The sequence below is a fragment of the Aspergillus tubingensis genome, assembly GCF_013340325.1.
Source record: "Aspergillus tubingensis WU-2223L DNA, scaffold_9, whole genome shotgun sequence".
Lineage (NCBI taxonomy): Eukaryota > Fungi > Ascomycota > Eurotiomycetes > Eurotiales > Aspergillaceae > Aspergillus > Aspergillus tubingensis.
Window position 1 is genome coordinate 2,999,418 of NW_023336283.1, and position 26,883 is coordinate 3,026,300.

Here is a 26,883-nt window from a genome sequence, read left to right on the forward strand (position 1 = left end):
ATGTTGATGCAGTAGGAAGTTCTGCGACGGCAAAAGTGTGCAGGAACTAACTATAGCTCTACAGCGTGCGAGGGACCGAAGACAACGTCTTATCAACACAACCATCCTTCAAGCCATTTCCGGACTAGTCATCACTCCGTGGTGGCCGTTGAAAGACCCCTCGGCCTAACCAGACATGCGGTGACCGAGAGCACCACCCAGCAGCTTGTGTCCGCAATGGACGCCTACCCGGAAGATTATGTCGCCCACAACCTCCCCTTCGTTTTGCTTTCCGGTCTTGAAGCAAGCTCCGACGATGATCTGCAGTGCGTGCGAGCTGATTATCCCCTCCTCCGAGAGAGGGGCGTGAAGATATACTCGGATTTCCCGCCTCTGACCGGCTCAGTTGCGGAGGAATTGCGGCGTGTACTTCTCGAGGAAAACGCTTTCCGTGCCCCGTGGGATACTAGTGAGGATGCACATGCATCTTCATCCAGAATTGAGTACAAAATCAGAAGCGTTGGACGGGTAGGTTGATAACACCTTGGCTGTCGAAGCATTGCCCCCTTCCTCGTTGCACCTGCACTTCGGAGACAAACAGCTAGCCCGCCCGCACCTACTTACAGGGCGAAATTTCGTACCACGCGCAAGCTTCCTTTGCTACTTCTCATTTGGCAATTCTACTGGTACTATTGCCGCAAGGCCCGCGTTCACGCCGCTGACTTCTTCTTTTAGTCCTACAGTCTCCCCCCGCGCAAAGCTGACCCCCCACCCGTATCGCCCACGAGCCCGACGGCCGGACAAGACGATGAGATATCGCGTGGATCCTCCTTCAACCTTCATTCTCCCATATCCCCACTTACACCCAGCTCGCCGACGTTTCCAGATGGCCTGCTTAGCCATCTATGGGTCACTAAACACCAGGACCTTGTCCCTGCGGCAGTGATCAATTTCTTCCCCTTCTGCTTCGATCCTAATATGAGCTCGCTGCGCGACAACCAACTCAAGATAGAAATAAATGGATTGAAGAAGGAATGGGCCTCTTCTGGATACAAATCTCGATTTATAGTTGTTCTCTTGTCAGAAGAGAGCACGGGCAGCTATGCTGGGGATACGGAGGACAGGATGGCTAGCATTCGGAGGGCAACGAATCTGGATCAAAAATCTATATTTCTCCTTCCGTCCGATGCGACGCCAGTGGAATTGAAGGAATTCGCCACGTCCCTGTTGTCTCTACTCCAGCCATCGGTGATGGAATACTACCGCGACCTATCGAAGCATGCCAGGCGCAAACGAAATCGAGGCACCATCCCCCCGCCAACAGCACCACCAACAAGTGGGACGTCCCAGACCTTATCGTCTCAAGGATGGAATGTTCGATATGAATTCAAACTGGGTATCTTTGCGGAATTCCGCCAAGAAATCGATGCCGCGCTTCGGAACTATGAAAGCGCATACGAGACCCTATTTGGTCAAGAGGTGTTCGAATATATTGCTGGCTGGAATCCTAGGTTTAATGATGCACGACTTCTGGGGGATGCATTGGCCATACGTATCATTCGCGGCTTGTTGATGACGGGACAGACAACACCTGCTGTGCGGTTCTGGACTAGCCACCGGAATCGTTCAAAAGATATCATCGACCGGCGCGGAAAAGGCACCAAGAGTTATGGCTGGGCAGCCTGGGAAGCTAGGTGGTCGATGGTAATGGCCCAGCTCATTCGCCAAGCCAATATCCCCTACTTCACCTCCGTCGGCATCCCCCAGGATCAGTTTCAAGAGCAGTACTCAATTTTCGTACCACGCGACAAAACGGTTTCCCCTTCGGATGCATATCTTCCGTGGGAACAGCTTCATCATGAGGGTTATTGGCTCTATCGAGCGGCGCAGTATACCATGTACCGTCGAACCTTGGCGGAGCAGATTCCAGAAGACGATCGGATACCACCGGGACAATCTCCCGCGTCCCAGATAGCCAATAAGTCTTATCTATACGACACCTATCTGGTACCTGAGCCACATGTCGAAGCACCCCAGCCGGGGGCGGTCGGTTTCAACCACGCACTGTTAAGATTAGATGCCTTGAAAGCGGCACTCGAAGAGTTCTCGAAGAGAGACCAAAACCGGAAAGCGGAGAGCATTAGCCTGGAGATTGCAGAAGAATACATGCGCCTAAGCTCATGGCCGGAGGCTTACGAAATCCTTCGACCACTGTGGTCGACTTTGTCATGGCGACGTTCGGGCTGGTGGCCGCTCATGCAAAGGTTTGGCTGGGCCCTAAGGGAATGTGCCGTACGCGTGAGCGATAGCGATATGGTCCTGCGCGTTGACTGGGAACTCCGACATAAGGGTGAGCTTATTCTACTACTAAATCGTCTTGCACTGTTTTGTCATCGCAGCTTCGCTTGCCTTCACTAGTCACCTGTCTAACATCATATTATTCTTTCAGTGTTCCAACCGCGGCCTGACTGGATGTATGATCTCCATAAAAGTCTCGAGGACTTTCCTTTAGTGATTCCAAAGCCATCGGTGGTCCTGCGCGCGGAGGACATTGTGCCCAGCGGTAAGTTATCACAGAAGCATCCCATAACCACTTAAAATCTTACTGACGATTTCACCGGGCTCTAGTCACCGCGTCTTTCGTCTTTCAAAGTTCCGAAGGAAATGTCGGCGAGCCGTCTAAGGGCCAGCTTATCATCACTTCCTGTGCCCAGCCCTCATCGAGCCCTCTCACATTCTCCGAAGTGAAGGTAGTGTTTGAGGGTTGCCTGCGGCCAATACGGCTTCAGTCTGATCGCAACGTGGACACCGATACGGTTACACCCTGCACAATAACTTCGCCATTGCTACGTGACCCCAGTACGGCTGAAGACCCGGCAGCTTTGCAATCACCTACGAGCGGATTGACTGCTTTGACTGGGCTAGCGGACCTGACGTTTGGGCCTTCCCAGACTAAGGTATACGATATTACATGCATTCCCAGAGAAGCCGGGGAGTCCCGTGTCGCGTCCATAACATTGACCGTCGAGGAAGAAAAATTTGATCTTACCAACGCGATAACCGATTTGACTCCATATGAGTCCTATTGGTGGCAGCAAACGTCCAAGGGCCCAAGCAGACGGCGCGTGGGCAAAGGCCGCGATACGGGCCGTTGTAAGATACTACCCAAACCACCAAAGATACGGGTAGAGCTGCTGAACCTTCGAGAAACGTACTATACGAATGAGGAAATATTTCTCCGAGTAGGTGTCGACAACGAGGAAGAAGAGGCTGCAGATGTTTCTGTTGAGACTAGACTTTTCGGCCGGCCGGAGTCCACGGCTAAGATACGGTGGCTAGATGAGGAGAATTCCTCGGAGATGCACGGGTCTGGGGAGAGTACTCCGACAGAAGGCAATTCTCACCACCTGAAGCGACCGATAGGGGTGATGGAACGCTCATCTCATCAAGAACTAACGATTGTGGTTACGGATACCAACGATGCTTTGGATTATGAGCTTGAAGTCTCTGCGCTCTACAACCTCGTCTCTGATGTCCAGACACCTATCATCGCGAGCATGCGTGTTAGCCTCTCAATTATCAGGCCATTCGAGGCCAATTATGAATTCCTTCCACGCCTTCATCCTCAACCCTGGCCGGACTTCTTCACTGTGGATGACAAGTTACTTCCAAATGGGGATGAGGTCAAGCCCGGAGGTTTGCAGCAGAGATGGTGTCTCAACTCCAAGGTTGTCTCTTTTGCTGTGGAGCCCCTGGTTGTCGAAAAAATGTCATTAGTGTTGCTTGGACTAGGCGGCGCTGCCACCTGTCACATTGGGTCGGAGGAAATCATCAGTCCTGAGGTGGCGGAGATCCGTCCGGAGGAGCTTCGAGAATCTAACTTCATCATGGACATTCAGAAGGAAATCTTGGGTGACCGCAGACCTACAGCCTTAAACCTCGCCCTAGAGATTCGCTGGAGGCGCAGTGCAACAGACGACGGTGCGATGAACGACGGATCCACAACTACCACGACCACGCTTGATATCCCCCGATTCGTTATGCCAGCAGGTGAGCCTCGGGTGGTCGCCTCAGCTAAGGCGTCTGATACACTTTCGGGGTTGATCCATCTTGATTACACACTAGAGAACCCGTCGATGCACTTCCTTACTTTCAACCTGAGCATGGAAGCAAGTGAGAACTTTGCGTTCAGCGGACCGAAGACGATGGTCGTGCAGTTGGTGCCTTTAAGCAGACACACGGTCCGGTACAACTTGCTGGCATCTAAACGAGGTCTGTGGATCCAGCCGCAGCTCCTGGTAGTCGATACATATTTCAACAAGACTCTGCGGGTGCTACCGACGGAAGACATGCGGTCGGATAAGAAAGGAATCTTAGTCTGGGTTGATGCCGACGATTAAAGGGTGCGGCGAGGGTCATGGAAAACAGTTTGTATGTAGCGTGGGGCGTGGTATGTATGGGGAACTTGGGGTTAGATCTGGACCATTTTCAATTGAATTGAGATCATAGATCAAGTGCTATAGACAGATACCCAGTAGATGTACTCGTTATCCTTTCACTTAGTGCAACTTAATCTAGAGCAGCTAGTTATCTATTTATCGATTATCAAGATAGTAACTACCGCTCTCGCTCACGTGTCGAGCCCTTATCACGCGCTACCAAAAGAGGACTAGCGGCGGCGATCGGAGCGACGCCCGCAGCTCCTCCCCAATCCGGAGTTGCAACTTGCGCCCGTTCGTTCCTTCCCTGCCCGGACTGCCAGTCTTCCACCTCAACTTCGTTCTTCCGTCTCTTCCCCTCGCTTCTTCGCCTTCCTCTTCCCCTCACCTGCTCTCCCCTATACCAATTCGCATGCTGCATTGTGCTGGGCTTTCTTCTTGTTGAATACGTCCCATAGAACTCCGTATTTGTCCTATCCATTTTGGGAAACCCGTCCTCGTTCGTTCGGCTGCTGTCGCCATCACTCTGGCTGCCACTGCTGTAGTAGTACCTCCACTACAATTCCGGCCATGGCGGCGCAGGCAGCTCTGATTGCCGACACCATTGTTGGCATGAAGAGAGCCCTCCGCAAGGAGAATGACTGTGCGTCCTTTACTCTCCCCGCTGTCTCTATCTTTTTCCTCTAACCGTTCGCTCTTGTTCAGACTCTGGACCCGACGATCCGATCACTCAACCAACAAATCGGGGTAATAAACTACACACAAACTCGAACTTCGTCCGAGAAGGTGCTCTCGGTTACATACATCCGGAGGAGCTTTATAAACAGGTTAGTTCCACCCCCGCGGCCATCGAAAGATCTCTCTTTCATGGGGGCATTAGTCGATCAGGGTGATGATGATAAGGAAGGCACGCTGATGACTAGGGAAACTTATCTCTCTATAGAAAATTGAACATGCTGGATACACGCGTTATATCCTGCAGCCTAATCCCGTGCGCTATGATTCAGAAGGTGATGAGTTGGACGAGGATGACGAAGATTCCGAAGCTGATGCCGCTGCGGCGGCAGAAAATCCATTCTCGGAAATTGCGCTTGAAAGTGAGGCCTTCTGTTCCATCTTGACGCCTTTTCAGGTTTTCTTGCTAATCAAGCACCACAATTGAAATTTAGACTTCCTTTGCCCTCTAAAACACCCGTCCGAGCTCCCTACCCATCCTTCCCTATCGCACGCCTATACGTCAAAGGCGCTGCTGCACATGACGCAGGCAATCGAAGCCAAACTCCGCCAAGAAAGAGCACTGCTTTGGCGGGCCAGGAATCTGCACCGGCAGTTTTTGGGAGACAGTTCTTGGATGCCGTCTGGTGCAGTGGAGACGCCTGAAGACAGATGGATCTTTGAGCCCCGGATAGCCCATACGACGCGTAGCTCACCTGGGAGTCAATACAGACATAACGGGGCCGCAAGTCCTTTGGTGCCAGGGCCTTCGGCTCAGAAAAGCAGTGTGCAAGGCACGTCCGTGGGTGCAAGTGATTCAAAGTCGCCTCAGCCTCCCCAGAACGAGAATTCCCAGGACAAAACTGCCGCAGATAAGGACGTTGAGATGACCGACATTCATGGCCAGGAGACGACGCACAAAGAAATCGTCACAAATGCGCTTGAACAACCCCGAGAGCCGAAATCAGAAGAAGTTGATACCCCAGTTGGCGACCTGCCTCATCATTCAGAGACCATCAATCAAGTCATACAAGTCAATGGAAGCCTCACGGCAAACGCAAAGTCTAATGGGGATAAAGTGACGAACTCAGATGGCACTTCGGACAAGGATGGCAAGGAGCGCGAAGGTGCCACAAACCAGGGCAATGCGCAGCCTGATCCTGAACTCCGAGACGATGCACAGGTAGACGGGACGGATGCGGACGCAGATGCAGATGCAGAAATGCAAGATGGATCATCTCCCGAGCCACCTCGGCGCATGACGACCCGGGCACAGGCTAATGCAGCGAACCCACAGGAGGGCGAATCTGGACCCCTCTCCCCGTCCCCTTCTGACGACACATTAGGGAGTCTTCCGACACCCCATCCTCTTTTCCTTATACCGGACTCTGTTCGGCCAGATTCGAACTTCGGCCTCCCGCCCAACGAAGCGGAAGAGACACGTCGACTGCTTTGGTCTTATGTACAAAAGCAGGAGGAGACCGTTCGTGGATTTGAGCATATGCTGGAGTCTCTGCTCCGGGCCAATCGGATGAAAGAGGATGTGCTCGAGTGGTGCAAAGCGGAGGGGCACGTGGGCGAGATGAGCGATGGAGAAGACTGGTACGATCGGGAGAAATGGGGCCTTGCCGAAGGAGAAGACCTTAAGAAGGGTGCTGATGAGGATGAAATCGAACCGGTGGAAGAGAGCCGGACGTCGACCAAGAGAGGCCGAGGTCGACGGGCATAGGCTGGATCCTTGTTGAAGTCGACAGGTGTGTTGGCTTTGGATGTCCCTCTGATGCAGCTCTTGCCATCTGCACGCTCATATCACTTGCGCTTTCCAAAAACTCATAGCGTGGAGTTGGCGGCGTTTTGGGGAGGTGAGCCAGGTATCCCATATTAGACTACCACGGACAATTGGTGTGAGTGAGATGGTCTTTTGCCCCTTCACTTTTCCCTTGACGGGAATGTGGATTTTGAAACAGGTGCTTTCATTTACCATCCCTGGCGGGAGTATGGTGTGATTTTATGATAGTTGATGATCATGGCGAAAGCGCACAAGCGTAGCAAATGATACCCGTTGTTCCTGTTTATCTATACTTGAGAGTAGGAGACTGCCATGTGGTAGGTCAACGTTGTAGTAATTTTTCTTCTCCGTTCTATCTGAGCATCTCAATGTAACCCCGCTTTCATTTCTTCTTTTGTTCCTTCTCAGTGGCTCTACGTAGCCAGCTGTTGTTGCTATTGCCTACCCTATCCTGCCCCATGCTCTCGCTCTCGTTCTAACTCTCCACCCCTTCCTTCCACTTCTCACTGGACACAACCAGACTGCCTAGCCGACCTTAATTTGCAGCCCTGTGTAGACTCAGAACAGTAGCTTAGCGAGCTCTGTGTTTCCACTCAGGGACTGGCGAGACTGGAATGATGTCGAAAGGTCCAAGCTCCACTGGCGGGAGGCAAATGGGCGGTAATCCAGACCCCCGGACATAGATTCCCGTGAAGTCCCGGCTTACAAGCTCTTGCCGCCGCGCTTGGATTTGGCACGCTCGCGTTCCCGCTTGGCGTAGATTTCCGCCGTGAAGGGACTACCAAGCCCGGGTCAGTGGGTTTTAACAATTCCGTGCGTGGGGAATAAAAATCTCATTTTGCGTTGGGGCTTGAGACACATGTGCATATGGGCTTTGGTGTGCAAAAAAAGAGTAAAGGCAAGTCCATGGTGCATAGTGGGCCAATATAGAAAAGATAGATGGGATACTTACTCCTCCCACTGGAGAGCGAACCAGTACAGGATGAAGACCTCGGCCGTCAGGAAGACGCCCGCCACCTTGCCCCTGTAGAGAGCAACGCCCAAGAAGTTCAAAGTACTGCCCCAGTACATGGGGGAACCAGTGACGTTGAAGGGGAAGCCGGTGACAGGCGCATCCATCAGGATACCGAAGTAGTCGCCAAGGTAGGTGCCGGTGACACCGAGGGCATACATGCTGGACAGGACGAGGACGGAGCCGAAGGCGAAGAGAAGGCCGCCGAGGACGGGTTGGTGCACAGGGGCATAGTAAGGTTGGTCTTCCAGGGCCACTTGGTAGACATGATCTCGCAGAATTCCCAGACTGAAGATGGTGACGGCGAGGAAGTAGCAGCCGTAGTAGGCATTACCGAATATACGAGTCAAGAAGTGACTCCGATACTCTACAGATTGCGATGACCGAGGAAATTTGTCATAAGCCTCTTATACTGTAAAATGAACGGAGGAAAGAGGTGGACGTGGGAAAAGGTAGAGAGCCAAGGCAGAAGCTGCCAGAGCTGGATTCCTTGTAGGACTGGGGTAAATGTTTTTGAAGTGGGAGATGGGACCAACCAGCACGGGCGACAATGCTGGGTAGAATAATGTTTAGCAATGGAAAGAATGTAATATGGCAGAGTACTTACTTCCAGAAGATAGGGTTAAAGGCGATTGACAGCGCGGCCCCTGTTTGAGAGAGAGAAAAAAACAGTTACAATCACATGCGGGGAGGGAGGGAAGAGAGGGGATTAGCCGGGGAAAGCTCCACGTACATTGGAGGGACGGCTGGGAGAAGTCGACAAAGTTGGACAAGGAAGCCATGAGGAAGGAAGATTAGAAGATGAGAGATAAGGTATAAGGAAAGAAGAAAGGGGACAAGGAACGGGGAAGAGAAGAAGGTGAAGAGGGAAAGGAAGAAGGAAAGGGAAAGCAAAGAGAAGAAGGACAACAAGAAGAAGAAGAAGTGGAGAGAAGAAAACATTCCCGAAACGGCATGACGTCTTGAAAAAGACGCACGGGATCTTACAAGTTACAACTTACGAGACAAGGCCTCAGGCAGAATTACCATGTACTAGTATAGTACCACAGTTCAAAGTTATTTCTCTCCTCATTTGATGATGATCGTATATCTTCTATAACTTACACTACTACCATTTACATCTATCGCATTATCATAAATAAACCCCAGCTGCAGACCTTGAAGGAAGGAGTTAAGTTATCTAGTACCTGAGTGACGCAACTACTACTAGCCTCTCCAACTCACCGCCTGATCCAATCCATCCTTCTTCTTCCTCTTTACTTTTAGTTATCTTCTCAAAATTGTCCCCTCATAGCTCTTGTTCTGATTCTTCCATCTTCTTCTCTAACCTGCAGTCCTCACTTTCTTTTCTCCATCATGTCTTGCTTCGGCCCTCTCTCGGCTTTCCTTGCCTGACCGGCATGGCAGCGCATCCGCTCCAGGGAGAATGGCCCTGAAGCATCGCGATTATGTCCTCCTGGGCATTGGTGCCTTTATAGCCTGGGGTCTCGCCGTCAAATGGCTCCCCATACTGAGATATCTGGGTTATGCTCTGGTGCTCGGTGCTTTTCTTTCCTCCGCCGTGTTGTTCGCTCTCGTGCTTCTCACCATCCGCTCCCCCAATGACGCTGTTGCTTCTTCACCTTCGCCCACGAACCCCCGCGTCGCATTCCTCGCCCGCCACCACTGGGATCAAGAAACCCAGGCATTCAAAAGCCGTTCAATCTATAATCCACATTCACTCTACCCACAATCCTTCATCGTCTCGGAAGGGATTGACGAGCTCCTATCCTTCGCCACGCGGGATTTCATCGCATCATGGTACCAGCATATCAGTCCCAACCCCACGTTCGTCAACGAGGTGGATCATACGATTCGGACAGCCATTGGAAACCTGCGCGATAGGCTCCTGACGGAAGACCTTGTCTCTCTCGTAGTGTCCCGGATTTTCCCCGTTCTGACATCCCATCTGAAGGAGTTTGAGGTTGCTGAGCGCTTGGTCCGGGGAAGGAATCTTACCAGGAATGTCACGGAGTCGGAAGAGTTGGACATTGCCATCGCGAGCAAGTATCGCGAGGGGAACTTACACCCGGCGGCAATGCTGTCTCTCTCCGACCAAAAGTTACTGGAACAGGAGTACCTCCGCAAAATTGCCGTCGGGCTCCTGCCCCAACTGTTTCCGGAATCCGTCCTCAATAGTCGCATTGTTTCCGTCTTGATTCGTGAGATTGTAGCCTGCGCTGTGCTCTTCCCTCTCGTTTCTGTCCTCTCCGATCCGGACACATGGAATCAGCTGATGGAGGCCTATGGCCGCACCGCGATTCAGGACCGTAAGACTGTCCGGAAACTCAGGGCGGCCCTGGACGAGCATGCATCCCCGGCTCCCAGGTCGAAGAGGGGTCACCCGTTCCCTCGACTTAGTCCCCATGATTCAGAGCGCGCCTTCGAGCGATTTGTCCGGGCCATCCGGCGCTGTAACAATCTTTCGGACGCCAGACGCTTCAGAGCCTTGGTGGCAAGCCAACTGAAGCGGGAGACTATGGTGGAAGGACAGGACCAAGTTTACCTCCGACGACTGGAGACCGGTAAGAGGGTCTTGGACCAAAAAGTAGCTAAGCTGTCTGCCCCCGGAGGCACTCAGATGTCGCACGCCTCCGCGGCTGTATCCCACTTTCGCCGTAAGAATTCTATTCCTCAGGAAGCCTCCTTAGTGGATGTCATGCATGATGCGTCGGGTCTCTCTTACTTCATGGAGTTTATGGACCGTCAGCAGCTCATGTCCCTAGTTCAATTCTGGATCGTGGTCGACGGTTTCCGCAACCCTCTGGAGGATGATTTCGGAGACGAAAGCTCCCCGACCTCCACTAGCTGGACCCCAGCGGACCGAAGTGACATGGCTCTGATCAGTGAGACGTATCTCTCGAAACCGGAGTTAAAAGTATCGGATGAGTCCCGTCGGGTGGTGAAGGCCTTCCTGAGCGCAGGGAAGCGGGCCACCTCGGAGCAGTATCGAAAGGCTCGGACGGTCATTTTGAGCACTCAATCCGCGGTGCTCGATAAGCTTCAGGAAATCTACTACCCGAAGTTCAAGCAGTCAGATCTCTACTATAAATACCTTGCCTCGGATGAAGCATCCCAAGCGGGCCCGCAGTCCCCCCAACAGAGCTCTCCGAACATTGCTGAAGTGCCCGAAAGGCGGCCTTTACCTCCTCTGATGTCTCGCACCTCATCACAACCTGGCGCCAGGCCCAAAGATTTGCGACGAGCGGCGGTTTCTTCGAGCGATGTTCGAAGCATGGGCAAACTGTTTGATGACGATGAATCTTCGAGGCGCTCATTCGATTCCGAGCGATCTGCACCGCTGTTTGACGATGACTACGATACAGATCCACTGGCAATGTCGACACAAAGCCTAGGGAAAGACTCACAAAACGGCGAAACTGAGGCGAACCAAAACCAAGTCATCGAGAATATGGAGGCAGCGTTAAACGACATCATCGCGAGCGAGCCCAAGAATACTCGAATTGAAGATTTGAAGAACGCCGATGTGTCCCCGTCTGCATTGCCCGCTAGCGACCCTTTCCCCCGGTCGCCGCGCAGCTCAATGGATATCCCTCGGGCAGATAGTCGGACAGAGGACCGTATCAAGCCGAGCATTGCCTCATTAGGCCTCGTGGATCGATCCTCACGCCAGGGGGTCTTCGATGACGATCTCTTCCCTGAACAACAGAAGTATATCGAAGACGAATATGAAGAGCCGATGGGAACAGATACAGATCCGGCCGATCAAGTCCATGAGGCGGCTCCTGGGGATCTCGGATTGACGGAGGCCATTGAGGCGCTCACCGCAGATATCGATAAGCTCGGATCTCAAGAGTCAGTGGTAGACACGCTTACTCGCAAAGCTGAACTTACCAACAACACCGCGGAGTTGAGGATTCTGCGCAAATCCAAAGCGAGCATCCAACGCGAGATTCACCGCAAAGAGATGCAACGACAGCAGTATATCATCCAAGAAAGTGACAACAGTCTGTATGGCCGATCGACCGTCCGTATCAAATCCATTGTAGTTGGAAAGGAGGAAGACGGTCGAGAGTTCGCTATGTGTACGTTCCTTACTACCCTGCCTCCGTCCGTCACGGGAGCTACTTGCTGTTCAGGTTTACTAACATATCTTCTAGATGTGGTCGAAGTGCAACGTAACGCTGGTGAGCAAATGCCCGCCGCCTCCTGGGCCGTGGCCCGCAGATACAGCGAATTCCATGAACTCCATCAGAAGCTACGCATGAGATACCCATCCGTCCGTCACCTGGAGTTCCCACGTCGACGTGTCGTTCTCAAGCTCCAGAAAGAATTCCTCCAGAAGCGACGCCTAGCTCTAGAAGCATATCTACAGAAACTCCTCCTTCTCCCTGAAGTATGCCGGAGTCGAGACTTACGAGCCTTCCTCTCCCAACGAGCCATTATCCCCCGCAACGAGAACCAAAGCTCCACCACCAACGGAGAGACCAAAGACCTAGTCACTCGAATCTACAATTCCGTCGCCGACGGCATGGACGACTTCCTAGGCAACTTCGGCGTATTAGATCAACTATCCACAGCCGGACAAAGCCTCATCTCAGCCGCTACAAACCAACAATCCACCACTTCCACCACAGTATCTCCCGGTGACACTGGCCTTGCCACCGAGGACGCCGTCACCGCCGCCGAAGCGGAAGCCGAACTAAACGCCTTCGAAGACCGCGAGCTTGAGCCCTTCATCAAACCCATCTGTGATCTATTCCTGGAAGCTTTCGAGCTAAACAAGGGGAATAACTGGCTACGCGGGCGTGCCGTGGTCGTCGTCCTCCACCAATTGCTAGGGGGTACGATCGAGCGCAAAGTTCGCGAAGGAGCACGCTCCCTTGTCCAGGACGACTCGCTTCTGCGCTACATCACCCTCATCAAGGATACCATGTGGCCGGGCGGTGTGCTTCGCCAAAGCCGCGTTCGCACTGCATCGGAGCGACTGAAGAGTCGCACTGAAGCAAGTCTGGTCCTGGCCACGCTGATCCCCGATCTAGCGGGTAATGTGGTCGGACGAGCGAATGCGCAGGCCGCGGCGCGCAGGATCTTTGCGACTTTGAATAATCGACGGTTGAATGCGCATCTCTTCTTCACTATTCTCGATGAGGTCGTTTTAGTTTTGTTTGGTGCGGGGGGACGCGGGACGAATACGTTGATGACTTCATGCTAATGTGTATGATATTGGTTTTTCTTGTTTTTTTTTTTTCCTCTCTTCAGTCTGCTTCTGTGTTGTCCTTCTGCTATCTCTATCGCCGGGCTGTATTGTTATTAGCGGGAGTTGCATTGATGTGCTTTTTTCTAGCATTTGTTCTTCTGCGCTTTAGCGCCTGTGCTATTCTACATCGTGTTTTGCCGGTACTCTATATAATGTAGCTGTTGCAGGTGCGGCGGGCGAGTGAGGCCGATGCACATACGTCTGATAATCACATGCTGATAAGGGTGGGACGTCGACCCATCCTGATCGTTGGTGCCTGAACCTACCGGGTTAGCCCGTCTACTAGAACCGCACTAGGCAGTAGTTTCTACGTCAGTTATCCAGAAGGTCAACTAAATGTTCCTGTGTCTCCACATTGAATCTGAATGAAGGAATGGAGCTCGAAGATACAAGATCGTCCGGTGCTCAGTAAGTCAACTCGGCCAGGGAATAGCGAGGCCATCCTCCCGGAAGAGAAATGAAAGCAGAGAGTTGGAGTGAAAAGACAACAAAGGCAAATTACAGGGATTATCATCCTCTCGCCTAGCTCCTGCCTCGACTCTCCCGGGTTCTGTTCCAGAGAGGCCAAGGGCACGAAGAGGACAAAGTATCACAAAGTATGGTGGAAGTAGCCATTGAAAGAGAGATAAGAGAGAAGACATTGTTAGATGGACACGGCCTGTCCGAAGCAACCGCAGTCTATGCCTCTTCAGCCTTCTTCTTCTTGGACTTCTTGCTGGGCTGTTGAGGGGGGCCCTGCTTGGTCTGGTGAACAATGAGGCGTGTCCAGCACTCGTCCTTGTCCCACTCGAAACCAGCAAGGTAAGGCTTGTCCAACTCATCGTCGGCCTAGAGCGGATGGAAGTCAGTATTATTGGAGGGAATGGAAGACATCTGATGGATCATCATCTTGGGCTACTTACCTTCTTCTTGAACTGCTTGTAGATTGCGTCCAGCGCATCCTTTATCGTGACGCCCTTCATATTGCGAGCGGTGACTTCGAGCCCTAGTGGGAAGTGCAGATCGATCTTCTTGACCGGGGGGTTGATCAGATGAAGTTTTAGGATATCCTTGTCCTCAATGGTCGATGGTGAGGTGTTCAATTTCCTGTTTACCCCGATTAGTCTCATGTCTTATGCAGATGTATATATATAGCAACGAGCATACCATCCAGTTTTCTGGGTTTCAATTGGAAGGGTAATCTCGATTTTCTTCTCCTCTACAAATTGACGAGTAGTTAGCAGGGGAGAACTTCAGGAACGCGATGCTCTATGTGATCTTAGAACGACTGTGGAAAGAAAGGACCCACCAAGTTCCTTGATGTTGTAGACACCCTCAGCGTGGGAAGAGGTACGTCTGTGGGTTTTCTTGGCATCTTTGTCGGGGGCCTTCTCGTCCTTGGGGGATATCTCGATGGCCGAGTCAATCTTGGTGAGTGGTTCAGACATGACTGCGGAATGTGGTGGCAGGAAGCAGTGAGTCTCTTAGTAGGAGCACTGATATACAGAATAGTTTGTTAGTTGTGTGTACTATTAAGGGGATGGATGATGTTCCTTGGGCCACTGAGGACACTCCAGTGGCAGAGGAGGGAAGGACCCGAGTGGTGACGTGGAATGACTACTCGAGCATTCTAGTGCTACTCTTAGATAGGAGAGTTGAACTTACCAGTAAGTGAGGTAGTAAGTAGTATGGGCAGTAAGTAGTATGGAATGGGAGGGAGAGAGTATCAAGTCAGTAGAATCCAACAAGATAGTAGAGAGAAGAAAGAAAGAAAGAAGGGAAAGGAAAAGGAGGAGGAGGAGAAGAAGAAAGAAGAAGGGAAGGAAGAAAAGGGAGGAAGGGAAAGGGCAGGTGACATGGATGGGCCAACCCAGAAATGGGGAGAACAAGAAGAAGAGGGAAGGAGCGGTTCACTTTGCTCTCACTTGCTACTTTGGGATGTGTCTCTGTCAGTTACTACTTGCTACTAAGGTACCTGACGTATACCATACCATCGTGTTCCTTACCTGATACATCCCCATTATTCCATCCATACCATTCATACATGATGTAGATAGATACATATGTACATTCATATATACATACATACATACAGGCATGGGATGCATTGGACTAAGAGAGGAGGTTTTGAGGAGTAGTCTACAGCACGGGTGTACGTAAAGTTCAATTGCAAACTACTGCACAGCTACAGGGATTATGATGGGGACTGAATGGCTCAAATGATGAATAGAAGCGGGCCCCAAGCAATCAACCTGGATCGTATGTTCCCACAGTGAACAGGGGAGGAAGCCTGGATGGCGAGAGGAAGAGGAAGAGAGAGAGAGAAATGCAGGCAGGGTGGAATGATGGGACGAGGAGGAGGATGATGTTGTTAGGATCTCCGCACCGGACGATGCATATCTACATCCGGACCATCACCTGATGGATGGTGGTTTCAAAGTACCACCTCTCCCTTCCCACGCACACACTCACACTCACACACCCATAACCCCCTCTCCATTTTCATTAATGAGACATCTAGTATTAAATTCTTAAGTAAGGTGTCAGATAAATTCCTCCAAGTAAGTAGATAGTAATTCAATGAATGATGCACCCGGGGCAACCGGATCACACGAGCAAGCCTGACGTCGAGAGCTTCCGGGCGACGGTCCACTAAGGCTGCACCCCGCATTCCCGCCCGCTCCACTTGGTCTGCTTCTTTCGCCGTACTTTATTTTCTCTCCTTCGGTCGCTCTCCCGCCTGGCCCAATGATTTCCTTTTTCCTTCTCCCTGCACCTACCTGCGGTATCTTTGGTGGACCAGTCTCCAGGCAGTAGTAGTATAGTCGTTGTAGTTTTAGTAGTGGCATACGGCACCCCCTCCCCATAGAACCAGCAGCCGTAATGAAGATCGAAAATGCGTCACCTTTCTCGTAACCACCAACTGATTTGAAGCGGATCAACCCCAGACGGAAAGACGGATGAAATGCATGACCTCATGGCGCCCATTTCCTTTCATTGTGCCAGACAATCGGCAGATGTCTTCCGTGGTACAGGTTGAACTGTAAATGCCCGCTCATGTAAGGTCTGTCATCCCCCCCCATGGCACGTGAGGTTCTTTGACATCCAAATCGCGAGGGCATCGAATGAAGGGATACCAGCCCTGGCCGGGACTAGACAAGCTCGAGGTTTGAGAGGAGTCTTGATGGGTGTGCCTGTCCAGGCCCCGGGACTGGACCAGTGGTGTGATGTCCCCCCTGTAGGCTGTAGCCTGCCTACTACGTAGACTAGGTAGGTAGGTACCTTCGAAAGTGAAACTGCACCCGAGACGGGGCTACAGCAATCGGCGATCATAAGGTGGTGGATTGCAGGTTATTGGCCATCCAACATTTTGACCGTGCAGGCTTGGGCGGGGTCCTACGAATCATAACGGGGGTCCACGCTGCATTTTCATATTGCCTGCAACACAACTACCAGCATCAGTCAACGATAGTGGGTGGCGACCCGTTGCAGGTCAGCTTTTCCCCCCCCCCCCCTTCCTCCCATGCTCGTAGCCAGTGTCCATTTTGTTGACGTTGATCGTTATGGGGTGCCAGTGTCGAGCAAATTCAACCAGTCTGCAAAGAGCTGAGGTCTCAACCGAGCAGTCAGGGGATTAGTACTAGATTGTTGGCAAGGTATGTTGTTAGGCTGCCTGTATTTCTTATGTCTAGTATATAGTTCAGCAATCTCAGATGTGTGGAGACTAAATGTTGTAACTCCTTCATTGGTATAGCAGAAAAGAATCAAAGCGAAGGACTTGTCGAACTGCTGTTGAATATGCAGATGGTCCTGGGAGTGAACAAAGGGTATCTCACTATAGACAGTAGTAGAGATAATCCCACAGTCCTACCCACTACTTGGTACTAGTAGTAGGTAGTAACTATGTAGTACTACAGAGTGATTACCCAGGACGGAAAGATGAGAGGGAAGCTCTCCCCCGGCTGACTCAGCAGTTTGTCTTGTTTGAAGGCGGTGAAGGGAAAGCCGCGAAGAAGATATTCGATTAATTATTGCCCATTTGGATGAGCGAGCTTCCATACAATCCAATCCATCTTCATCCCATTCCTTTTCGTGCAATTAGTGAATGCTGCTCGGGCTGTCAATCTAGTGCGCCTTTCGAAACATCCAAGCTTCACGCTCTTCGGTCAATTTGGCCGGTTGCGCCTCTATTCCGCGACCGCTTGGGTACAACACCACCACCCAGGTCTTGCTGCCTCTCCTCCCGCTTCCAGTCACGTCTGCTTTTTCCTGGTTCGTCTCGCGTTGTGGATCCCCTCAATGTCCCTGATAGTACAGCTTATCGCCTAATCGGTCAATACAGTGTAATACTTCGCCGCCCTAATGTCGCTTTTCGGTTCCGTCGGCGCCGCGACGACCTCAGCTGGTCAGACCAACACCACAGGTGATATCTCCAAGGATGTTGCCCTGAACCAACCTCCCGAGGACAGTATCTCGGACCTCCGCTTCTCTCCGGCTAGTGAACACCTAGCTGTCGCTTCATGGGACAAGAAGGTTCGCATTTACGAGATCAATGAGCAGGGCCAGAGCGAAGGTAAAGCTCTGTTCGAGCACGAGGCCCCCGTTCTGAGCTGTTGCTGGTCGCCGGTGAGCTCACCCTCATTCCCTTGTCGCAGTGTCTACAGTTGACTGATCTGGACTCTGTTGCTACCTAGGATGGTACGAAAGTTGTCGGAGCTGGCGCCGACAAAGCCGCTCGTATGCTCGACCTTGCGACCAATGCGACCACTCAAGTCGCCGCTCACGATGCGCCCATCAAATGCTGCCACATGATCCCAAATCCGGCCGGAGGAACCCCGCTACTTGTGACCGGCTCTTGGGATAAGACCATCAAGTACTGGGACTTGCGACAGTCGAACCCCATTGCCACGGTGGAGTGCCAGGAGCGTGTTTACACCATGGATGTCAAGGACAAACTTCTCGTGGTCGGCACCGCAGACCGCTACATCAACGTCATCAACCTCGAAAACCCCACCAAATTCTACAAGACCATGCAGTCTCCCCTCAAGTGGCAGACGCGAGTAGTCAGCTGCTTCTCGACTGCCACTGGCTTCGCCGTCGGCAGTGTCGAGGGCCGCTGTGCGATCCAGTATGTCGAGGACAAGGACTCCTCCAACAACTTCAGTTTCAAGTGCCACCGTGAGACACCTCAGCGCGATGTCAACAACATCTACTCCGTCAACGCCATCTCCTTCCACCCCGTCCACGGCACCTTCAGCACCGCCGGCAGTGACGGTACCTTCCACTTCTGGGATAAGGACGCCAAGCACCGTCTAAAGGGATATCCCTCCGTGGGCGGTACCATCTCCAGCACCGCCTTCAACCGCAACGGCAACATCTTCGCCTATGCCGTCAGTTACGACTGGAGCAAGGGCTACTCCGCCAACAACCAGCAGCTGCCCAACAAGGTCATGCTGCACCCTGTCAGCCAAGAAGAAGTGAAGCCTAGACCAAACAACCGGAAGAGGTAATGGAGTAGACCGGGAGAAGGCTATGTAGTTGGAAGGGATCTGCACATGGAGGCGTCGTGGAGGCCAAACCTTTCGATTTCAAATGGACTTTTGGCGGGGCTCATACATCTGGAGTATCATGCTTCGGTTATACATGGATTGGCTCGTCATGCTTTTTTCTTTTTTTTCCTTTGTTTCATTTCCCCGTATCATGTACTCTTTTTGTTATTACTACTATTACTCTCTGGGAATGCATATGAGCGATTTATTCAGGTTAATCCTGTTGTCTATCCGGGGTCCTCTTGTATGAAATGGAAGGAAGTTTACTGTAGCTGCTGGGGACAGGCGATACCCTTCGATCCATGTAACTGAATTGGGAATGTTGGGGGTAGAGCCCACAGCAAGACCCTGGCACAGAAAAGACGGGAATGGATTGTATTGAAACCCATGTTGAATTGTCGAGTTTTGTTGAACTGAAACTATGCGGGATGATAACAAACGTGAAGCCAAAGCGAGACATCCAAAACCGAGAAAAACTACTGAATCCATCCATCCATCCATCAATCAATCAATCAATCAGTCAGTCATCAACCGTTGCGCTCATTTCACCAACATCGTATCTCATATCGACTCCATTTTCACAAAGTATGTTTTGCATACGTAGCAACGCAGTATCCCAAGACGAGAAGAAGAAAGAGGAAGAAAAGTAGCTATAGATCATCAACGATCTACGATGACGAAGCCAGAAAACGAAAGGAAGTGGGAAGAGAGAAAAAAACGCTCTAATCATCAGCACAGGATATCAAGGGAGTCCGCTAGTCGCTGCAACTCTATAGACGCTGTCTTCCGAGTCTTTTGACGGGATTGGGGGGCTGGAAATTCTATGTGATTTAGGAGGAGGGAATTGTGACCTGGGCCAAGCCATCGGCGACCTTCTCGACGGCCTCGTCGGTCTTGCTATCGGTGGTGACCTCCACAGCCTGGGCGCCTCCCTTGGCGGAGGATTCAACATTGCTGCCGGCAGCAGCGGCCTCAGCAGCCTTGGCCTTCTTCTCCTTCTTCTTAGCTTTAGCGGCATCCTTTGCAGCCTTCTTGGCCGCAGCCTTGGCCGCTTCCTCTTCCTTCTTCTGGCGGTCGGCCTGGGAACCACCGAACATCTCGCGCCACTCGTCGGCCTTCTTGGGGTCGATACGAGAGAACAGGTACTTGGCCTTGCCGATCTTGTGACCCGGCTTGATGGCAGTCGGCTTCCAGCCGTCCTTGATGTCCTCCAGAGAGGGGATCAGGCCGAACGGCACGTCGAGCTGCTCGTTGATAGCCTTGGAGGTGGCGGGGAGGTAGGGAGAGAAAACGCTGGCCAGGAGATGGATCAAGTTGAGCACAGTACCGACGACCGCGGCAGCACGCTCGGGCTCGTTGGCAATCAACGAGTTATCAAGGCGGTTGGCCTGGATCAGACCGTTTCCGGCTTCGGCCAACTTCATCGCACTCACCACACCAGCGCGGAGGTGTGCACCCTCCATCTCTTCAACGTACTGTCTGAGAGTAGCCGTGACTTCGTCCAAGGTAGGCTGGAAACTCTCGGGGACAGTGAACTCGGGAACGACCGAGCCGTAAGATGCCGTAACAAGCTTGATGACACGGTTGACAAGGTTGCCCAGCTTGGCCAGCAGCTCGCTGTTGTTGCTCTCAACGAAGGAGCGCCATTCGAACTGGGTATCACCAGTCTCGGGACGGTTCTTCAGGAGGTAGTAGCGCCACACATCCGGGGGCACACCCGTCTCCTTGGCGCTGGTACCAAAGACACCAATACCTCTAGACTTGCTGAACTTGCCACCCTCGTAGTTCAGGTACTCCGTGGTGCTCAGGTGGTGAAGCATCGTCCACTTCTCCTTGGTTCCCAGCTGAGAACCGGGGAAGATGACACTGTGGAAGGGAACGTTATCCTTGCCCAGGAACTGATACAGCTGGACATCCTCCGGGTTCCGCCACCAGAGCTCCCAATCGGGGGTATAGTTGGCCGTGATGGAGGGGTAACCAATGCAAGCCTCAAACCAGACATAAAGCACCTTGCTCTCGAATCCCTCCAGAGGCACCGGGACACCCCACTTCAGGTCTCTGGTGATACCGCGGTCCTTCAGACCTTCCTTCAACCAAGACTCGGTGATGACACGCGAGTTCTTAGGCCAGTCGCCCTTTTCGATGGCATTCTTAGACCATTCTTCAATCTGAGGCTGGAGCTTGTCGAGGAGAAGGTGGATGTGTTTCGTAGAGCGGCGGACGGGGGTGGCGCCATCAAGCTTGCAGCGGGGGTTGATGAGGTCGAAGGGATCCAAGAGGTGACCGCATTTATCGCACTGGTCACCACGAGCATCGTCGTAGTGGCACCGGGGGCATTCACCTTCCACGTAACGATCCGCCAAGAAAGATCCATGTGTCTCACAGAAGGGCTGTTCCGCCGTCTTCTCCGTCAGATAGCCGTTCTCGTAGAGCTTCTTGAAGATGGCCTGGGAGATTTCGGTGTGTTGCTGGGTCGGGGTACGTCCGAAGTGATCGAAGCCAATCTCAAACCATTCGTACACCTGCTGGTGGATCTTGTTGTACTTGGCGCACAGCTCCTCCGGGGTCACCTTCTCCTCCAAAGCCTTGGTCTCGGTTGCCGTTCCATACTCATCGGTACCACAGATGTAGAGTGTTTGATGTCCGCAAGCCTTGTGGAATCTGAAGAAGTGGGTGTTAGCATTGTGGGAATGGAATTAATGAGAAAGCCCGCGAACAGGAGCCAGAGAAAGGGAGCAATTGGGGAGGAAGGGCAAAGGAAGCAGGATGGATAGATAGTACCTGGCAAAGACATCAGCACTGAGAACGGAACCAACAATGTTACCCAAGTGAGGCACGTTGTTGACGTAGGGCAAAGCACTGGTGACCAGGATATTGCGCTGGCCCTTCTTGGGCAAGATCTTAGAGTCGGAAGCCATGATGGAATTGGAGGCGGATGGCGGGGAATTGGACTATCAGCGGGATGGAGGGGTAGAAATGTTGCAACTTTTTCGCGGGTGCGGATGATTCATCGCTTCATCGCTTTCGGCCGCTTCTCTCCGCACTTTTTTTGGGCACTTCCCTTTCATATCATCTCATCTCCTACTGTTCCATTCCTTTGGCCCCCACTCCACGGCTGCAACTAATTGCAGATTCATAGATACCACTGTCGTGTTCTCTACTCTATTACCGTCTTATCTCTCATTCCTTCCCTCCCGTGCCTATCTCTTTATCCATCTTGAATCGCAATCATGGAGAACAATAACCTACTTGAGAGTCTGCTCGACCTGGAGGAAGAATTTTACCAAGAGGGCTACGATCTGGGTGCAGCGGATGGTGCACAAGCCGGGTATACAGAGGGTAGTGTGTTTGCTGTCGAGAAAGGATTCGAGAAGTTCCTCGAACTGGGAAGACTATACGGCAAAGCCCTGGTCTGGTCTCAACGGCTTGCAGATTCGCAGCTGTCGGGAAACCCCGAGTCCAATGGCCAGATTAACGGAGCCCCGGAGAGTGATCACAAAAAGGAAGAACCTTCCTTGTTGGATCCCGCCATTTGCAAGGAAATGTCGAGCCTTTCATCTAGCTCCAGGCTAGCCAAGAACATCGAGATCCTGCTGGAACTGGTAGACCCCGCTTCCCTGCCTATGGTGAACACGGAGGAAGCGGTGAATGATGTAGATGAGCGCATGAAAGGCGCTGCTGTTAAAGCCAAGTTGATCCAGCGTGCCGTGGGCGAGAGGGAAGACAACTCGGATATACATCCCGATGCCAAAGATCTCCCGGTGTCTGGCGATGGCACTGGCAGCATTGAAGACATTAGTTCCCTGAACATCCGGCATTAGTGGATGACTTGCTCTCTTCTTTTTCAATGGCAAGGATCTGCTTGGGGGTAAACAGACACTGTGCTTCTTTTGCAGCATCTCCCTCGGCCCTCCCCTCGGACGTTCTCCGATTTACAGGTCACCAGAACCTGCTTGCTCATTTTCCGCAAGCCTGGGAGCTTATCCGAAAACCAGAATGCCGAGACATACTAAGCCGCTCCGCAATATTGAGAATGGCTTGTCTTGGGGGAGAAGTTCCCGGAGGGGCGATGATCGTGCCCCAAAGTCGTTTGTACCCCACACTAAGAGGAGGGTTTCCAGTTACCGCATCCGTCCAACAGTCGCCCCTAAGACCTCAAAACCCCCCGAGGCAAGCCCCCCCATGTATGCTTGGGATCAAACTGGCTTGGATAGAAATCGGGATCATCCCGTTGATTACTCCTTCCTCTTTCCAATTACCCGCGCCATCTTCCGATGGATGGTCTACAAATATCACTGTATAGCCCACCGAGGGATCTGTTGATCGGAATGAAAGGCTGTATCTGGGCCTTCCTTGATCTCTTCGAAACGTCGACTTGACGGAACTTATATATGGAATTACAATTCACAATGAAAAATCTCCTGCTGTTACTTGCATCTTTCACGGGCAGTCTCGTCCAAGCCCAGACTGGCGTTACCCATCCCATCTCAGAAGAATGTGGCCCTTCGGTTGTCTGCGTCAATCACTATGCGAATGTGCTTCCGTGAGTCCCTCGTAAATCCCAGCTGCTGAAATCGCCCGGGCAGCCATTGACGTTCAGAATAGCTACCACTTCTTTCGCAATGTAAGCACAATGGACGCCGTTACGACCTTCGGTGATACCACCGTAGCCAACGGCACAGTCCTGCAAGACGTCAAGACCGCAGATTTCATTGTGTATAACAAAGAGAAAGGACTCGATATCCTAGGCTCGAACCCGAGCTACGAATATGTTTTTGCCGTGAACGATGCGGTGCATGAAGCCCCCGTCTACGTGGCATCGCAGAACAAACTGTACCTCTCGCAGCTCGCGCCGCCGCCAGGCTATCTTCCGCAGCTGGTTGTCGATCTCAACCAGGATCCCCCAACATTATCCGAATACCTCTCTGATCCACCAGTCTATGCCCCCAATGGCGGCACGTTCCATGACGGCAAAATCATCTGGGGCGCATCTGGCGGCAATAGTTCAATTGGCGGGACTGAACAACGCATCTCCCTCAGAACCTTAGATCCAGAGACAAATAAAACAACGAGCCTGGTCAACAATTACTTTGGATACTACTTCAACACCATTGACGACATTGCCGTGCATCCCAAGACTGGCGATATCTGGTTCACAGATCCACGTAAGCTCTCACCACTACCATGTGCCATGTGGAATTCGCTAATTGATATACCCCGATGTACAGAATACTCCTGGTTCAACGATATCACAGACACCCCTCCCCAGCTTCCCTGCGCCAGTTACAGATATAACACTTCTTCTGGGGCTGTGGTAGTTGTGGACGACTCAATCGGTCAGCCCAACGGGATTGCTTTCACCCCAGATGGATCTATCGTATACATCAGCGATACTGCGGCAGTCAGCGCTCCTATTGATCCCAAATATGGCCATCCGGGCAGTACGTTTAATACCACGCATCGGCGGTATGTAAAGCCTGAACCTGATATGCTCGAAGACCCGAAAGGTGACTAATCCATCTCTTTTCTCCTTCTATAGGACCATCTATGCGTTTGACGTGAGTGAGGATGGAGCCCACGCTTATAACAAACGGGCCATTTATCTGGCACCAGGCTTTGTCCCGGACGGACTGAAAGTGGCAGCGAATGGGTACATTCTGACGGGATGTGGTCGAGGTGTCGATGTTCTTGACCCTTCTGGGGAGCTGCTCTTGACAATTCAAACCAATTACACGGTCCAGAATTTTGCCTGGACGGGCCCGGAGCTGAAGACACTGTGGTTGATGGGCAATGGAGGAATCAGTAAAGTCGAATGGAACCTGCCCGGCCAAGTGTTGAAATAGACGCGACATGGGTGATCAGTGCGATTTCCCCTTGCTATCTAATGTCTCATTACGAATAAGCCAATAACAAGGGCTACGATTGAACGATGCCTTATGCATTGATTTCTCAACATAGCACTTTGGCCAACAATATAACTTTTAGATAGTTTTCCTAACTGAATCCCGTACCGTCATGACAAGAAGTATGTACGCATAAAATCTATCGTAATTTGCATTCATCCGCAGCTGCCAACTATACTTGCAGCTTATTGTTCCAGACCACGGGTGGCCATGGCAAGGGCACCTTCCTTGGTCTGGTGGCCACCAATGAAGCCACTGGCGTGAACGAAAACGGCACCCTCGGGAACCTTGGGCTTTCCAGATTTCTCAGCCTCCGCGGCCATAACACCGTCGAGATCGGCGTCGCGGACACCCCGCCACGCCTCGGGAAGAGGCTTGCGGGACACGAAGCTACCCTCGTTCACAGAGACGCACTGCACACGCCACTTCGAATCTTCTGCCGCACTCTCGGGGTACAGAACATAGTAAGCCTCCTCATCAGGGTTGGTTTCCTCTGATCCAGAGGCTTCCTTCTCGAAGTTGTAGAGGTGCTCCTTCCAGGGCACACCACCCTGGGGCAGGACGATGATCCGGCCGGACGGGTGAACGTCCCGACGGGAACGGTAAGCAGCGCCTACGGTGGTCCGCGCAGGCAGCCAGGAGGAAACAGCATGGTGCAACTTGCGAGCAAAGACGTTGCCAATGAATGTGCTGGCTCTGGCGAACAGACTATCCTCGTCCTGAGGCTCGCCGGGAGGGCAAGTGGGGTCCGGGTTGTTCATGTCACCCACCACGGAGGTGATGGTGATCCCGCCATCCTTGAAGCGCTTCTGGATGTTGGCAGCGGAAACAGCAGCGGGGTCGTAGACAGAGACACCATTATCGTTGGCATCAATGGCTTCAATGAAATCGGTGTAAAGCTTCTCGTACAGGAGAGTCACGTCCTCATGGTCCACGGGCAACGAGGTGTGCTGGGCGATGATGGCCCGGCCGAAGTGCATGTACACCAAGCCCGCGGAGGAGAGCTTGGTGTTGTGGTTGGGGAAAGTGGTTGCGAAAGTGCGCTGGTGATGATCATAGCGGTTGCTGGCAGCATCGTACTCTCCGCCCACGTCGACGACGGTGTGGCAGGTAGCTAATTGAGCGGGGTCTCTGGTCCGCAGGAGGGGAGAGGAGGAGTATGTGGGCAGAAGACGGAGGAGATAGACAGCAAGAGCCTCATCGGCGTGGAAGTGACCACTGCGCAGGGAAAAGAGGAAGAGTTAGCACATCGCAAATCTATGAATGGAGGGGAAGCCGGAGAAGAAGCTTCTGCGCGTACTCACTTGTGAGTTCCAATCAAGGGAGAGGAGGTCTTGACTTTCTTCGCAGCAGTTTCGGCCATGGTGAAGAATCGACGCCAGCGGAGCATATACTAATAGAAAAGCAGAGAAAGAGTGAAAGATGGAGATGAAAGAGGTTCAAGAAATGGTTAAAAGTAAAGTACTACTAGGTAATCGGAATACTACAGTAAGTTACCTTTTGGAGAAAGAACCAGTCTATGAGGGGTCTGGATTGGGGATCGGGTTGGTATCTGTGATTTGTGATTGGTTGACTGGAAGAACAGCGCCTTCCACAAGAGGAAAAGACCTGGGCGAGTTTGCAACTGCCGCTTGACTTCATCGGGCTGCTCTTTAGGGCTTTTATCGCAAGGGCTTAACGGAAGCATGTGAAAGAGAGGGGAAGAACTAGTCCTGAAGAAGAAATCCGTGTATGTAATCAGCTAGATTTACGTACTGTATGCTGTATGTCTGCTGTATGTTTTGTTAGATATCCTGAAGGATTCATTCAGCCAACTTCGATCTTGTTCCGTTGATATTTATTTCTTCAACCATCTCCACCAGTTTGGGCATCATCTTTTCCTTCCTGCAACTTCTTTCTTTTTATTTTCCCCTTCTGACCGCTACTTGCAGCCGACTAAGCATCTGGACCAGCTCCACCGCCTTCCGTTCTACGCTAAAACGGGTGGAGTGGATTTGGTGTTATTATTATTATTATTACTATTGCGACTATCGTCGAATTGCCCACCTAAACTCGGTCTGCGCCCCCCGGCTTCATCGCCCCTTTCCTGGTTTTTGTGCCTCTACTTTCTGTCCATCCCGAGTCGCTGCGGCTGTTAAGCTTTTGCGCCTCTGTCAGTGGCTCTGTCCCGAGAAAAAGAAAAAGCGAATCTGTCCAGCGATCGGTTGGCGTGTCTGACACTATTTATCCTTTGCACGTGCCACAACCAGTCCAAGCCCA

The 26,883-nt window shown here is 52.0% G+C and overlaps 10 protein-coding genes across 10 annotated transcripts; 6 read left to right on the plus strand and 4 right to left on the minus strand.

The window, feature by feature from the left end:
• Positions 1–216: 216 nt before the first annotated feature.
• AtWU_09075 (uncharacterized protein) lies at positions 217–4,379 on the plus strand (the record flags this gene model as incomplete). The annotated part of the gene is made up of 4 exons (XM_035504183.1): positions 217–507; positions 715–2,329; positions 2,429–2,542; positions 2,608–4,379. 4 exons carry the CDS (start codon positions 217–219, stop codon positions 4,377–4,379), a joined length of 3,792 nt encoding a protein of 1,263 aa, XP_035360076.1.
• Positions 4,380–4,988: 609 nt separating this feature from the next.
• AtWU_09076 (RXT2-like protein) lies at positions 4,989–6,861 on the plus strand (the record flags this gene model as incomplete). Its single annotated transcript, XM_035504184.1, has 4 exons — positions 4,989–5,061; positions 5,124–5,245; positions 5,362–5,515; positions 5,588–6,861. 4 exons carry the CDS (start codon positions 4,989–4,991, stop codon positions 6,859–6,861), a joined length of 1,623 nt encoding a protein of 540 aa, XP_035360077.1.
• Positions 6,862–7,623: 762 nt separating this feature from the next.
• On the minus strand, positions 7,624–8,715 carry AtWU_09077 (bifunctional phosphatidyl-N-methylethanolamine N-methyltransferase/phosphatidyl-N-dimethylethanolamine N-methyltransferase; the record flags this gene model as incomplete). The annotated part of the gene is made up of 5 exons (XM_035504185.1): positions 7,624–7,699; positions 7,874–8,300; positions 8,470–8,486; positions 8,541–8,580; positions 8,667–8,715. The coding sequence occupies 5 exons, from the start codon at positions 8,713–8,715 to the stop codon at positions 7,624–7,626; spliced, it is 609 nt and encodes a 202-aa protein (XP_035360078.1).
• Positions 8,716–9,359: 644 nt separating this feature from the next.
• Positions 9,360–13,148, plus strand: rgsC (putative intermediate filament protein (Mdm1); the record flags this gene model as incomplete). Its single annotated transcript, XM_035504186.1, has 2 exons — positions 9,360–12,018; positions 12,094–13,148. 2 exons carry the CDS (start codon positions 9,360–9,362, stop codon positions 13,146–13,148), a joined length of 3,714 nt encoding a protein of 1,237 aa, XP_035360079.1.
• Positions 13,149–13,871: 723 nt separating this feature from the next.
• Positions 13,872–14,620, minus strand: AtWU_09079 (uncharacterized protein; the record flags this gene model as incomplete). Its single annotated transcript, XM_035504187.1, has 4 exons — positions 13,872–14,021; positions 14,096–14,279; positions 14,340–14,391; positions 14,482–14,620. 4 exons carry the CDS (start codon positions 14,618–14,620, stop codon positions 13,872–13,874), a joined length of 525 nt encoding a protein of 174 aa, XP_035360080.1.
• A 2,914-nt stretch (positions 14,621–17,534) lies between these two features.
• sonA (putative nuclear pore complex protein (SonA)) lies at positions 17,535–18,682 on the plus strand (the record flags this gene model as incomplete). The annotated part of the gene is made up of 2 exons (XM_035504188.1): positions 17,535–17,798; positions 17,867–18,682. 2 exons carry the CDS (start codon positions 17,535–17,537, stop codon positions 18,680–18,682), a joined length of 1,080 nt encoding a protein of 359 aa, XP_035360081.1.
• An 869-nt stretch (positions 18,683–19,551) lies between these two features.
• On the minus strand, positions 19,552–21,639 carry AtWU_09081 (methionine--tRNA ligase MES1; the record flags this gene model as incomplete). Its single annotated transcript, XM_035504189.1, has 2 exons — positions 19,552–21,382; positions 21,503–21,639. 2 exons carry the CDS (start codon positions 21,637–21,639, stop codon positions 19,552–19,554), a joined length of 1,968 nt encoding a protein of 655 aa, XP_035360082.1.
• Positions 21,640–21,951: 312 nt separating this feature from the next.
• Positions 21,952–22,542, plus strand: AtWU_09082 (Yae1 family protein; the record flags this gene model as incomplete). Its single annotated transcript, XM_035504190.1, has 1 exon — positions 21,952–22,542. One exon carries the CDS (start codon positions 21,952–21,954, stop codon positions 22,540–22,542), a length of 591 nt encoding a protein of 196 aa, XP_035360083.1.
• Positions 22,543–23,130: 588 nt separating this feature from the next.
• On the plus strand, positions 23,131–24,564 carry AtWU_09083 (SMP-30/gluconolactonase/LRE family protein; the record flags this gene model as incomplete). The annotated part of the gene is made up of 4 exons (XM_035504191.1): positions 23,131–23,264; positions 23,327–23,886; positions 23,950–24,187; positions 24,261–24,564. 4 exons carry the CDS (start codon positions 23,131–23,133, stop codon positions 24,562–24,564), a joined length of 1,236 nt encoding a protein of 411 aa, XP_035360084.1.
• A 245-nt stretch (positions 24,565–24,809) lies between these two features.
• Positions 24,810–25,987, minus strand: AtWU_09084 (MYG1 family protein; the record flags this gene model as incomplete). Its single annotated transcript, XM_035504192.1, has 2 exons — positions 24,810–25,842; positions 25,929–25,987. 2 exons carry the CDS (start codon positions 25,985–25,987, stop codon positions 24,810–24,812), a joined length of 1,092 nt encoding a protein of 363 aa, XP_035360085.1.
• Between the last annotated feature and the right edge of the window lie 896 nt (positions 25,988–26,883).